The sequence below is a fragment of the Balaenoptera physalus genome, assembly GCF_965194825.1.
Source record: "Balaenoptera physalus genome assembly, chromosome: 18".
Classification (NCBI taxonomy): domain Eukaryota; kingdom Metazoa; phylum Chordata; class Mammalia; order Artiodactyla; family Balaenopteridae; genus Balaenoptera; species Balaenoptera physalus.
Window position 1 is genome coordinate 34,385,979 of NC_138899.1, and position 14,463 is coordinate 34,400,441.

General features: G+C 31.5%; 1 protein-coding gene across 3 annotated transcripts in view; it reads left to right on the top strand.

Annotated features, from left to right (window-relative positions):
• The window catches only part of DACH1 (dachshund family transcription factor 1), a 410,071-nt gene that overhangs the window by 289,179 nt on the left and 106,429 nt on the right, over positions 1-14,463 (top strand). For all 3 annotated transcript variants that reach the window (XM_082434858.1, XM_082434856.1, XM_082434857.1), the window contains 2 exons: positions 2,693-2,828; positions 6,195-6,329. In XM_082434858.1, coding sequence (XP_082290984.1) covers positions 2,693-2,828; positions 6,195-6,329 — 271 coding nt within the window. The remainder of the gene's footprint in view (positions 1-2,692; positions 2,829-6,194; positions 6,330-14,463) is intronic.

Consider the following 14,463-nt stretch of genomic DNA (forward strand, 5'->3'; position numbering starts at 1 on the left):
ATATATTCAAAAGTAAAAAAGGTAAACTATTAATACATGCGATAACCTGAATGAATCTAAAAAACATTTTGTTGTGTAAAAAAAACCAGACATAAAAAGTATGTACTATATGAGTCCATTTTTATGAAATTCTAGAACCAGCCAAACTACTCCCTGGTGATAGAATTCAGAAAGCTGTTGCTTCTGGGGATGGGAGGAATAGGCTGGGAAGGGGCATGAGAAACCTTTCTGGGGTTATGGAAACAGTCTAGATCTCGACAAAACTCATCAAACTGAACACATAATAAATGTACAGTTTGAAGCTGCTTCATAGCTTAAGGTAGGGGTGAATGTTAAGAAGAAAGATTTATAATCCCAGCTGCTTTTAAATTATAATTAGAAGATAGGAAGTAACTTTTGGCATCCAGATGTGGATTCTCCACTCTTTTAAATCGTATATGTGTTTGTTTTTTCAGAAATGTAGGTCATTTGTTTGCCATGTGAACTAAAGAACTTAGACCATTTAGAAGCATAGCTTGTTTGATTTATTTATTGTGGAGAAAATAACTAATATTGTGTTCATTTTGCATGTTGAGACATAGAGTTTAAAAATACGTCTTGCAACTTTTGAGAGTAGAATTTAGTTGACTCTTTTTTCTTTTTTCCTTCTGGTACAATATTGTTTGACCTGGCAAATTATTTGTTGTAAAGTTTCTTATGGGACTATTTTTTATTTTATGGAATATATATTGAGAAACTGTTTTATGTATGGCTTTTGGAAGAGGGCTTGGCTATCCTGGGGGTTACTTTCATTTTACTTGTCATGATCCTCAAGAATGAAACCTCTGTTGAAGATGTTTATTGACAATGTGTAGGACTGAAAAATTAAAAGGGTATGAAACAAGTGGTGCTCAGTCTTGGATATACGTTAAAATCGCCTGGAGAGCATTAAAAAATACTGGCTTCTGGGGCCCCCTTCAGACTCAGTGTATAAGGCTGCTGTAAGAAAGTACAACAAACTGGGTGGCTTAAAACAACAGAAATTTATACCCTCACATTTCTGGAGTCAAAAGCAAGATGTCAGCAGTGCCATGCTCCCTCTGAAATTCTAGGTAGAATCCTTCCTTGCGTCTCCGTAGTTTCTAATGGTGGCCCGCAATCCTTGGCAATCCTTGGCTTGCAGCTGCAGAGCTCAGATCTGTACCTCATCTTCACATGACACTTTTCCCTCTTCACAATTTTTCCATCTTTCACATTTTCCCCATATCTTCACAATGTCCTCTTGTGAAGACATCTGTCATGTTGGATGAAGAGCCCACCCTACTTTAATATGACCTCATTGTAACTAATTTCATCTGCAAAGACCCTATTTCCAAATGCTCACATTCATAGGTATTGGGGGTCAGGACTTCAATCATTTTGGAGCGACACAATTCAACTCATGACCCTCAGTAAGCCAGAATCTTGGGGAGTAAATCCCAGGCATAGGCATGTTGAAGAACTTCCCAGGTGATTCTAATTCAAAGTAGAATTGCAACCCATCACAAGGCTTAAAGGAACCTTTGAGATTGAAGACATACATTACCCTCTTTCTCTGTTAGTACAAAGCCTTGTCTGTTTTCCATATTACATTAGCCTTTGATATTTTGAAAACAGCCTCCTACAGGCCGATTCCATTTTAGAAATTTTTTCTTTTAAAAAGTCTGCTTTTTTCCATATTTGCATCTTTGCACTCTAATCAGGAATAATTTACTTATTATTTATTATGTATCATGTATCAGTTTACTTGTACACTTCCAAATATTTATGAATTATTGAAAAGACTGTTCTTCAAGACCTATGTGTGTTGATAGCTGAAGGTATAAACATCTTGTTGCTCGAAGAAAATGTTAACAAATGAGTATCGTATTTCTTAATCAGTAACTCTATAATAGCTCATTGGAGACAGTTATACAATACATTTGCACATTGGTCTCATAGGGAAGGTGCAAGACTTAAAGGGGAAGGTATGGAGTGGGACCTGAGTGTTAACATAGAACAGTATCAGGAAACATGATACCAGGTTTCCCTGTGATACAACTAATACATATTTCATGAATTTTCCCTAATATATTTGTGTGGTTGCATTGGAGCTAGGAGCCTGAAAGTTATTAGAATCAAAGAAAATTATTCAAATGTTAAATAATAATAGATTTCCATGATGCCTTAAAATGTGACTGTCTAGGTATATCCAGAGCAGCCCCATAATGAAATAGGTGTTAACAATGCCTCCGGTATTATTATTATGATGTCATGGTGATAATCTGTGTGTTAAATGATCCTAGACACTTGCTGAAGCAATATAATTTATTTAAAGATTTTTTAAATTGATAATTGTCTACAATTAAAACCTGCTTTGTTCTGTTAATTCTTTGCTGTCTAATGGTTCTAAACTGGATGTCTTTTTTGATCTCTCTTTTTATTCAAAGAAGGGATTGACATTTGCCTTTACTACAGCGATGTTCACCTATAGAACCATTTTCCTTTCTAGTCTTTCCTTACTTTGACTTTCCTCAAGATAAAAGGTGTCTTTTAATCCAGTTAAATGTTGATGAAAAAATGTGTTTGTCTTCACGTATCTATAGAATTAAGAAAAATCAACATTCCTTAAGCAAAGGTCCAATGTATTTACCTCTTTTCTCCCCCTCCTCACCCCCCAACCATGGTGGTGTAGGAGCGTGTTCCCGACAGCCCCTCGCCTGCCCCCTCCCTGGAGGAGGGCCGAAGGCCTGGCAGCCACCCATCATCACACCGCAGCAGCAGCGTGTCCAGCTCCCCAGCGCGGACTGAGAGCTCCTCGGACAGAATCCGTAGGTGTCATACTTCCACTTGTCACCATTTTAAACTTTAGTAGGTGCAGCTGGCTTTTCTAATCAAAATGCCCTCATTCCAAATAGATCTCAGATGTATCATGTTCTGATGCTTTGTAGCAATAGCCATCTCTCAAAATTATGTTTCCCAGTTTGCAATATCATGAGGTATGGTACTACATAAACAGGTTCTGATATAAACTCCCTCTTTGATGCCACACATAAAGATTTGAACTATGAAACAGAGAAAGTAAGTAACCTTCTAGATTAGTTTCTGAGGTAAACATCTCCAACTCTCAAATACCTAGCATCCAAGTATACTGTTTATTGTTTATTCCTCTTCGTTCCTTCAATCCCATCCCTGCCATTTTTAAAAATTCACTAATTTTTAAACTTCATCCTTGCATTGACAAAGACATCCACAAAGAGGAATAAAAGAAACAGAATTCAAAATAACTGATTTTTAAAACATTTTGTAGTCATTCAGAAGATCAATAGATTGAAGAGTGTGAAATTGGTTAAATTTTAGGATTTGAATTAGTAACAGTCAATAATGCATATTATCATCACATGTTATTATTATTAAATTCTAAAAAGTAAGGTTATATTTTATTTCATGATCACATTTTCAGATATTCAATCCTGGTCCTCATGGCCAAGAAAATTAAGAGTAAAGTTAATACACCATTCAATTAACTGGTTATTTTGTGTATGTACAAGAATCTAATATTGTTTACCAATAAAATGAGTATATTAACAGTGACTACCTTGGTTGCTAAAACCAATACTTACTGTATTGTTTACAGGCTTTAGTTATTATTTTAGGAAATCATGCTTATAGCATAAACTTCATCGAATTACACAAAATTTATTGAAGTTATTTGGTTGTTGAGAATATCTTCATAATAGGAAAAAGCATTTCCTAGAAAGTGTCTTTATAAGCTATAAAAGAAAGTTTGCATATCCTCAATATAGATACTGTGGAGGCAGATAACGTAAATATTGGTCAAATTGTATGTAATAAAATTATTTTTAAAATAGTCAATCATTGACAATTACATAGAATTCAACGTAATTCTAAATATGTATACTTTATTTAGCCTGTTTATAACATATTTCCCTAAGTTTGTAAGAGATGATTGTTACTGTTTATTAATAAAAATGGATATAGCACTTGATAATCATTGCCAAATCAATTGTATTTCTGGGGCTGATAAACCTCAGTTCACACTACTTCCAAGCATTTTTCAAATAAAATATTTTCAGTATGCCTTTGTGCCATGCTGTTGCTAGAATCAGAAATTTAATGATGAATATTTGGTTTCATGTCTAATGCTTTTTAAGGTCTCATTGGAAAGGAGCTGTTCTAGAAAAGAAAATTATATTTTTTCATAATACTTAATCGGAAATACAGACAAATAGGGGAAGATTTGAGAGTTTTTATATATATTATTTTTTTTACTAATCATATTTTAAAATTCTTGATAGAAACAAAGTAATTACTTTCACATTCATGGACTACCATAATTGTCCAATTGGAAGTATTGACACATGTACACACACGTGTACACATATATGCATATACACACATACATGTGCAAATGTATGCATATTTATTTTTAACTTTAGACTAACATAAACATTTCAAAAATAATTTAAAATTCTTAAATATTTATCATCCAGTTTCACTCAATCAGTTGATCTTTCTGAAAGATATACCTGATAAAGGCCTAATGCCACCTTATTGTCTTTATCACAGACATTGTGCTTCTTTACCTCAAATACTCCATTGTTTATTTTCTACAAACAAGGAATTTCCCTTACATAACCACAGAATAGTGATTAAAATCAGGAAATTAAGACTATTATCGTACTATTCTCTAAGCTGCACACCTTATTCAAATTTCACCAGCTTTCCCACTATTATTTTTTCCTTTTTTTTCCTCACTAATATTTTTAATAATAAGAGATTTTTCTTTCATGGTCCAAAATCCCATCCTGGATCACATGGTGAAATTACTTGTCATATGCCCTTAATCCTTTTAAATCTGAAACGGTTCCTTAATCTTTTATATCTTTCAGTACCTTGACATTTTTGGAGAATACATACCATTTATTTTGTAGAATGTCCCTCAGGTTGGAATTTTTTGATGTTTTCTCATAATTTGACTTAAGTTATGTATTTTTGGCAGGAATGACACAGACATGATAGTGTGTCCTTCTCAGTGCATGATTTCAGAAGGTATATGATATTTTGCCAATACTTGTGATAACCATCACTTGGCTGAGGTAGTGACTGACTTCTAGATTTCTCTCCTGCAAAGTTCCTTTTTAAATTGTTTTTAACCTTTGTAGATAATAAGTATCTTGTGAGGAGATATCTTAACATTATGTAAATGTTCTATTCATCAAACTTTCACTTCACTACTTTCATAATTGTTCATTGAAGATTCTTCCCTGAAACAATTATTACTATGGTGATTTCCAAATGGTAATTCCTAACATAGTCTTATACATTATTCTATACATATTTTTAAACTATATTTTTTGCAGTGAAAGTAAGATTTTATGGAATGATTTTTCTTCAAAATTTTTGCACAAAACCAAGATTTCCATGGGCAATTTATTAAGAAATTTATTGACTGGATTGTGATCATAAGGGTATTTGATCATCTGCTTTATCGTTTCAGTAGTGACAGGTTACTCTTAATAGTTCAAGAAAGAAATTACTGTTTTTAATCATTCAACCATTTAATAGGTATTAATTGGGCTCTTTTATTTTTAAATTTGAGTTCAAATCCCAATTTTTAAAGAAGTACTTTGATATCTGTGAAACTTCGTGTTTTATTGACTAGAATAGAATAGGACTATTGAAACAGCTATTTCAATGCCTTAACTTGTTGAAAACTCTATTTGCCCTCTCATGCCACTAGATTTTTTTTAAATTATGTTTTAACTTTATAGTGTTAAAGAGTGTTCTAACGTTAAGGTTGCAGTTTTTGCAGAGTTAAGGAAGGTTATATGCTAAGGAGAGAATGTGATACACTACATAAAGCTTGAATATTTCATTGGTAATGGTTATAGGGGTATGGCCATTCAAAAGTATTCCAGACATGAGAAAATATACATATTTTATGTGAAATAAAAATAAGATAAAACAGTTTCATTTTCAATATATTTCTGCTTGTTCTCAAAAATTATCATAGTTATCAGTTCTCACAGTGTTCAACTTAGAGATAGATTATAATTTTAAAGTTAGAACATGATATTATATTTATTTCTAAGTCCAAAAGAGTTTAAATAAGTTATTTGAATATTTTGTATTATGGTGTTTTAGTCTTTTTTCTTTTGTTTCTGACTTGACAGCTGTCCATCAGAATGGTTTGTCCATGAACCAGATGCTGATGGGTTTATCACCAAACGTACTCCCTGGGCCCAAAGAGGGAGATTTGGCTGGTCATGACATGGGACATGAGTCGAAAAGGATGCATATTGAAAAAGGTAATATATGATTATGAGGTCTTGTTTTTCCTGCTCAACATGTGAACTAGGTTTTAACCACAGAACAAAGTATATTTCTAGATTATATTAGAAGATGGCATATAAACATTTTAAAAACCTACAATATTAAGTAAAATGCCTATTCAACAAAAAAGAAATATGAATGAGACATATTTCTCTTAAACAACAGGTAAATGTTCATTTATTTTCCAGTACGTTTTAAAAAAGAGAATTGTTTGTTTTAATTGTTATCTCTGAGTTCCTCAAGGACTATAGTTCGTCTTTCTCCGTGCTTTCAGGGTCAATTGTCATTTTACTTAGCATAATAGAGCAAGGACAATATACAAAGGATTATTATGATTATTTTTTGGATTAAAAGACACATGGTCATTTGATCAACCAAGAAATATAGTGAATCTTATCAACCAATGTACTAGTAGTTGTTTCTAAAGTGTATGCAACAAATAACAAAGCACAGATTGTGCAAAGCTGTGAGAGTTTCCTATTTATATTTTATTTGTACCAGAAAATTCATTTTCACAGGCAAAAATTTGTCTTTTCATGCCTTATTTCATGAAATACTTTCATGGAGGATTGAAATATTATTTTACATGCATGTTGGAAATTTATGCTATTGGATGCAAATTAATGTTTTCAAATGGTAAATTTAAATTGGGACCACTGGAGCCCTGCCATATCTTTTTCATCTTAATTTAATATTTTCAAATTTTATTAATAATATAGACTGGATACTTTGACTATCTTTTTTTGACATGAATATCAAGTAATCAGTGTTATGAAAAGGATTGTTTCTTTGGAAAACATAATTATACAAAAGGTACAATTCATTGGCTGTCAAAAAGGAAGATAAGTAAAATTGGCTATTTAGATAATCAGAGAGAAATGATTGGAGAAAGACTAAGTTAAGGTGGAGCAACCGTTTTTCCTCGAAAATGACTATTCACAAAAAGTAAAAATGCTTACATAAACATTTTTCTATTCAACATGAAAACAGCTCTGCTGAGTCCTTAGGAAGAAAGAACACTGTATTTCTATAAATTAAATTATCGGCATTATGCAATTAATAAGAAAATGGTCATCTTTTCTAGGTGCTAACATGTCAAAATCTAGGTATATTTGAGAGCAGCATTAAGGCAACTTCCTAATTATTTATTTTAAAATTCGCTATCAAATATTATCACAAGCTGAGTGGAATATATACAAGTGCATCAGTGAACGAGATTGCCTCTAAATGTCTAATTCTAATTTTCTGTGAGTTCTTCTTCAAAAATGAAGAAGAATATATAATGCCTTATGTATCTTTTGACATATACCTTTTATATTTAATCAAGAACCAATTTGAGGAAATATTATGGAAATTTTTATAGTAATAAAATATAAAACTGCATAGAGGATTTAAGTTTCAAGTAAGAATATTGAAATATAAAAATTCATTATTTGGGTTAAGTAGCCATTCTCCACTAGGGTTCTATGAAAGAATGAAGTCCTATAGAAAATGATTTTAGTGATTAATTTCTCAATTTTCCATAGATGCTACATAGCTAGTTTCACTTGAAATGCATAAGAGAGAAGTTTTATGATATACAATGGTTGTCAGGATATTAGGTTTTAATTCTCTTTCGGAACCTTGGTGAAAAAAGGCTGGGAGTGAAATATAAAAGCCTGGAGGTGGTAGTGAAGAGACCACCAAAGGAATGACCAAAAATGTGATTGGAATAATGAATCTCACTGGAATTTTTGGTGAGGAGCTTTCTACAATCTCATGTTTCAAGTTGAGTTGACTATAATTTTTGTAACTTTCTTTTTCCGTGAGTCTTGAGTTCTATCTGCCTATCTGCCCATCATCTGTCTATATACCTATCATCTATTTGTTACTACTATTATAACTTTGCCATTGTAGAGCCTTTCCTGAGATACCATACTAGGTTGATATAGGGAATCCCACTGCTGGTTTTCCTGTGTGCCTGCCCCCCAAATCTTCGTTACAACATTTTCCTTGTTATTTGGAAGTTATTTTTTCATTGGTCTGCTTCCAGTACTAGACTGTATACTCCTTGGAGTCATGTGTGTATTACATTTGCTTTAAACAGACTAGACAATCTATGAATGCATATTGATCTGTGCTAAATTACTAGAAGATTCTAAGAGATGGTGAAAGTAAGTTAAAGTAACTGTGATGATGAAAGGCAAAAGGTGGAATTTCATAACCTTAAGAACATACATTTATATGAAACAGTAGAATGTTCTGGCCAGGAATATACACAAAAACTTTCTATAGCACTAATGGTACTTCTTATCACATCTTAAGTTTTTAAAATGGTTTTGCTGTCAGAATAAAGACCTTGATCATATCCCAACAGTTTTTCAATATTTTAATGTATATTTTATAAAGGAAAGTAAGTTTTTAATATTCTCCCTAGAAATGTGAAACTCACTTTAAACTCATAATTTCAAATGTAGTTATGGAATTGTGGACATTGTAATAGATTTTGATACTCTTATAGTAAGAATTTTATTATATGATGCTCATCTCTTTTATGTACTCTCACTCTTTTATCTATTTTTCAGCATACTGAATTAATAGTAAATATTCATAGGCTTTCTAGATTGATAGGGTCTACTAAATTAAAAATTGTTTTCTTTCATGACTACATTTATTATGTGCCGCATACTTGCCCTGTAACATTCTTACTACACATATCTGTATTAAAACAAGTGACTTCATTTAGAGACATATGTAGAGAAATTAATTACATGTTTGTGTCATTTTAGGCTTGAATTTCTTAAATGTAATTTGCTGCCTACCACTTTAAATCATTCAAAAGATAATAATTCTTAAGAAAACATTGATGTTAAAAATAGATACCAGAATTAATTTGTATGCTGAGAATCACTGTGGTCTAAAATCTTAATCACCAGTAACTTTTAAGAATTTTAAAATCTTCTTAATATTAAAAAGCTATTGACTTTACTCTATTAGAATATTTACGTCACTATTAGTTGAAGAACCAGTGGCTTTACAGGTGTTAGAACTCAGAAGTACTAAGTGCTGAGTAAATTTGCTACTTAGTTTTTAAAATAAAAACACTCTAATGGGCTTTTGAACCCAGGAAGAGTTTAATTAAAGTACATTTAAAATATAAATATGAAAAACAAGTTAGTGTATCAAGAAGTAATAGACATATAATATTGTTTCAAGCATCCCAAGTGTAAGGAGAAATTATTTTAATAGTGCGAACTTTGACTAAAATTGGGAGTTTGTCAAGGATATGTGCTGAGGAAATCTATGATACAGCTCATAGCCTCAAAAACTATTTTATGTCCTTTAACTTTTCCAAACATACTGCAACTTTCCGGATTTTAAACACATTGCTGATTTTTACCCTCAGTCTAAATTTAGTGGAATAGGCAGTACTAATTGACATTTTCTTTTTTTTAATTGAAGTATAGTTGATTTACAATGTTGTGTTAGTTTCTGGTGTACAGCAAAGTGATTCAGCTTTATATATATGAAATGAAAGAATTACGTATGTATATGTATGTATATATATAATATATTATTTCTCAGATTCTTTTCCAATATAGGTTATTATAAGATGTTGAGTATAGTTTCCTGTGCTATACAGTAGGATCTTGTTGTTTATCTATTTTATATAAAGAAGTGTGTAAATGTTAATCCCAAACTCCTAATTTATCCCTCCCCCTACCCTTTCCCCTTTGGTAACCGTAAGTTTTTGTTCTATGCCTGTGAGTCTGTTTCTGTTTTGTAAATAAGCTCATTTGTATCTTTTTTTTTTTTTTTAGATTCCACATATAAGAGATATCACATGATATTTGTCTTTCTCTTGATAATCTCTAGGTCCATCCATGTTGCTGTAAATGGCATTATTTTATTCTTTTTTATAGCTGAGCAATATTCCATTGTGTATATGTACCACATCTTCTTTATCCATTTATCTGTCAATGGACACTTAGGTTGCTTCCATGACTTGGCTGTCGTAAATAGTGCTTCTATGAACATTGGGGTGCATGTATCTTTTCAAATTAGAGTTTTCTCCAAATATATGCCCCGCATTTAAATTATATAAACAGGCTCCCTGTTTCTTTATGCTGCACTTCTCTCTTTACCCCACAAAATCTGTCTCTTGGTGCTAATTTACAGTGTTAATTCTCTTATGCATAATTTTTTCCCTGGTTTTTCTAAAATTGCTTGAATTGCTGCTATTTCCAACACATATTTTAGCATGTTTCATACCTTGCATGTAGTTTCACGTGCACATTTTTGTTATTATGGAATTTATCTAATTTTTTGCTTACCAAAAATCAAATGTATGCTACAGATATGATACTGTATGCTACAGTATCAGCTTTTTTCCAGTTATAGAAAATGTGAGCATTTATAATTGGAACTAAGTACTGAATACCTAATTTATGTTAGTGTATTTCAGTCTTGGACTAAATAAACCAAAATGATATAATCAATATTTATTGAATGTCAGATATGTGAAATAAACCATATGAAATGCAAAACTTCCCTTCTTCTTTTGCTGCTACAGTTGCACAGAATTTTTCTTCATATATATTCTAATTTTCCCTATGGTTGAGGCTTTTCCCTTTATTTGTTTTCATAAAAAATATGACAACTTTCATTGGTGACTCCTGACATTTTATTTTTTTATTTTTCATTTTTTCTAATTATATATATTTTTATTGAAGTATAGTTGATGTACAATATTGTATGTTACAGGTATACAATATAGTGATTCACAATTTTAAGTTATACTCCATTTATAGTTATTATAAAATATTGGCTATATTCCCTGTGCTGCACAATATGTCCTTGTAGATTATTCCATACATAATAGTTTGTACCTCTTGCCATTTTAGAAGCAGGAATAATTTAAGATGAGGCAGGAAATACAGGGGATTTGCTTCAGGCCATGAAACATTTCTTTTGTCGCATATTCTTTTGTCACGTATTCTTCGTGGGCAGTACCCAATATTTCCAATGGTTAGCAGACTTGTATGGAAGGTTCTCATTTTGGTATTCTGAATTTGAGGACAAAGCACTAAAGGCAATAAAGTAGTTAGTAAACTGGCCATATTGGGATATCCTCTTATTAATGCTTTATTCTTAGCATCCAACCTTGAGGACCACTTTCCTACAAAACATCTTTCTTAAATGACTGCCATCACTTTTCTCCTATTTGTGGAAATAATTTTTTTGAAATATATTTCCTTTTGCACATTTCTCATTGTTTAAAAATTCTAATTTTAAGATTGTCTTCAAAAATGACTTTCTTTTTTCAATTCTAGATTAACATTACACAAATTAATTTATAGTAAATATCATACACACATATATCAAAAATCTGAACCTGTTAGTATCTCATGTGACTATATAGATGTGCAAAGAGTGAAAACCCTTTTCTTTAGAAATTTCTATATTTTGGTAATGTTAGCACACTAGATGTGTGCCACTTATAAAATGAACTACCTCAATGTTACCTAAAGTTTACATTTTCCAGGAATTTATTATTATGTAATTAATATGAACATTACTAAAAGAAATAGGGCCATTTATTGATGCCGAAGATGTCAGTTGCTTCTTCAGGGCATTCATAACTTTAGGTTTTGGAAAGTTTTTTGGACACTTAGAAAGTTGAATCATGTTACTACTGCTGATAATTTTCATGAACTAGATGCCAAAGCTATTAGAGAGTATTTAGTTTTGGATACATTATAAATAATAATATACATTTATAGTAATTTTACTTACTGTAATAGTTTTACTTTTACTTAGTCAGATGAAATGTCTTTTCCCCATGGAAAAAACAGAATAGACTATTAATTATTCCACTTATTCAGCTTTATTTTTTTGAGCTTTTTTGATAGGCACAGAATGACTCACTTCCTCACTGTTTAAGAAATATTTTTATGTAGTCATGCCAATAGCTAATATTTTTATAGCATTAAAAGTGAGGTAGGAGTAAATTACTAGTAGATTAACATATTAGCTCCACATACAAATTTGCTTCATGTAATGATTTATTTATGAATGATTATAAATTATTTTATTTCCTTCATTTAAGATGTTTATTGACTTACTGAATTGATTATCTCTAATTTTTAATTTTGGAATTTATTTGCGTATTGCTTAAACTGTGGATTTCTATTTTTTCTAGTTTCAAGTTGAAATTTTACATATTCTGGTGTAGAAGTGATCTAAAGGGAATGTGTACATTCTTCTATATGTTTATTTGAGAATTAGCTCCAAATTCAAACTTCATTTTGGAAATATTATATCCGATATTTTTTAGTGAAGCTAAAACAGTTTTTCTTTTGTATATTTTTATTTCGTGCGTGGGCAAATAAGTATGTTTCTAAAAGAACTACAAAACACTGTCCTTTCTTCCCTGATTAGACATATTAAGAAATGTACAAAACTATAGGCCATTAAAAGTTCAGTGACTCAGAGAGCTTTCTTAATCTTTTTTATCTAAACTAATAGCAAAATATAAACATCAGTTTCTGCAGATAAGCTTCGTGTGATGTTGTTTTTGTAGAACAAAACAGGAGATATCTACAATCTCATATGTTTCAACCTAATACTTTTGAACATTTTTCTATTATGAGATGTAAATTAGAATCTCTTCTAAAGAGCTTAATAAAAAAGAAAAAAAATGACATTTAAAAATATATTTCCAATCTTGCCTTATATCCACAGTCTGCTTTTATTGAAACTTTTTAATATTCTTACATGTGCTTATGTGTGTCCCTGCACATGGGCAAACACACAGGGCTTTATCTTCATTTGATAGATGAGGGAGTGATACTACTTTGAATGCTGTGTTATGAGTTAAGAAGCAAGAGTAATAGCCCCCTTGTCTCTTGTGCTTGAAGCAGTTTGAATTCCTCCATCAACTTGATGGAATGATTTAACACACCATTCAGCCTTGTTTGCAGGACCTGTAAGGTGACAGCAAAGCTCAGGTAAATCTTAAAAAATACGGGAACTAATTTGGAGGAGTTTATATAACACATTAGATGAAAGGTCAATATGGAACTCATGGCTATTATGTTTAAATGCATAAAAACCTGATAGTATTTTGAACATATTTTAAAAGAGATATTGCCCACCCATTCTGGAGAACTGGGTATGATGTTTTCCTCTGACTTTTCCTTATCTATTACCACTTATTCTTGTGCCTTTTGGCAAACTATTCCTAGAAATGTGTGTGATAACTTCAGCATATGAAAATCTGTTTTGTTTCAGTAGAAGCTATATTTTAAACTTTCCTTAAAGTTTTACATTACCGTTGTCGCTAGTATCTTATGCTACAGTTTCAGAATATTAAACAAGTACAATTGTTTTAACTACTGTGAAATTGACAGATGAAGCTGAAAACCAAAAGCACCTTTCATGGGATTTTAAACACTATTTTCCTCCATATGCCATCCCAATTATTATTTAGATATTACATTCCTAATTTACTGTTAAGGTTGATTAGAATTCAAGCCTCTCAAAAGCATGCACCAAAGGTCTTGGGCTGTGGAAAACATTTTTATAAAATAATCCATTAATGCAGAGGAGTGCAACTAAATTAGTTAGCAATTTGCTGAGCATGAATTAATGAATAGAGCTTCTTCCAGCTCCCAGAGTTGTAATTTTCATAATAACCTCAGACCTTTATTTGGCAGGTTGTTTAGTTTTTTCGTTTGAAGGTTTTCATTAGTCTAATGAGGACTGTGCAAGGGCGAGCAGTCAGCACAATTTACATGGGGAAGCTATCATAATAAATGAAGCAATTTGAATAACACGCAAGGGTTTATGCAACAAGATAAGAAGAGATTGTAGAGCGAGATTTAGAGGTAACCAATACATTAGACCAACTAATAACTGAAGTAATCCCAATAAAAGGCTTAAGTGAAAGGAATGAAATTAATGATATATACAAAGTTGTAATGATATGATACATGATTCATTAGATTAATAAAATAAGTATTCAATTGTTTTTAGTGCTTTTCGTCTAAGCTTTGTTTGTATCAGGCATTTTAATTAGGTTTGTTCACTGGATCACTTTGCTTAGTTAACTTTTAGACCATAGCTGAG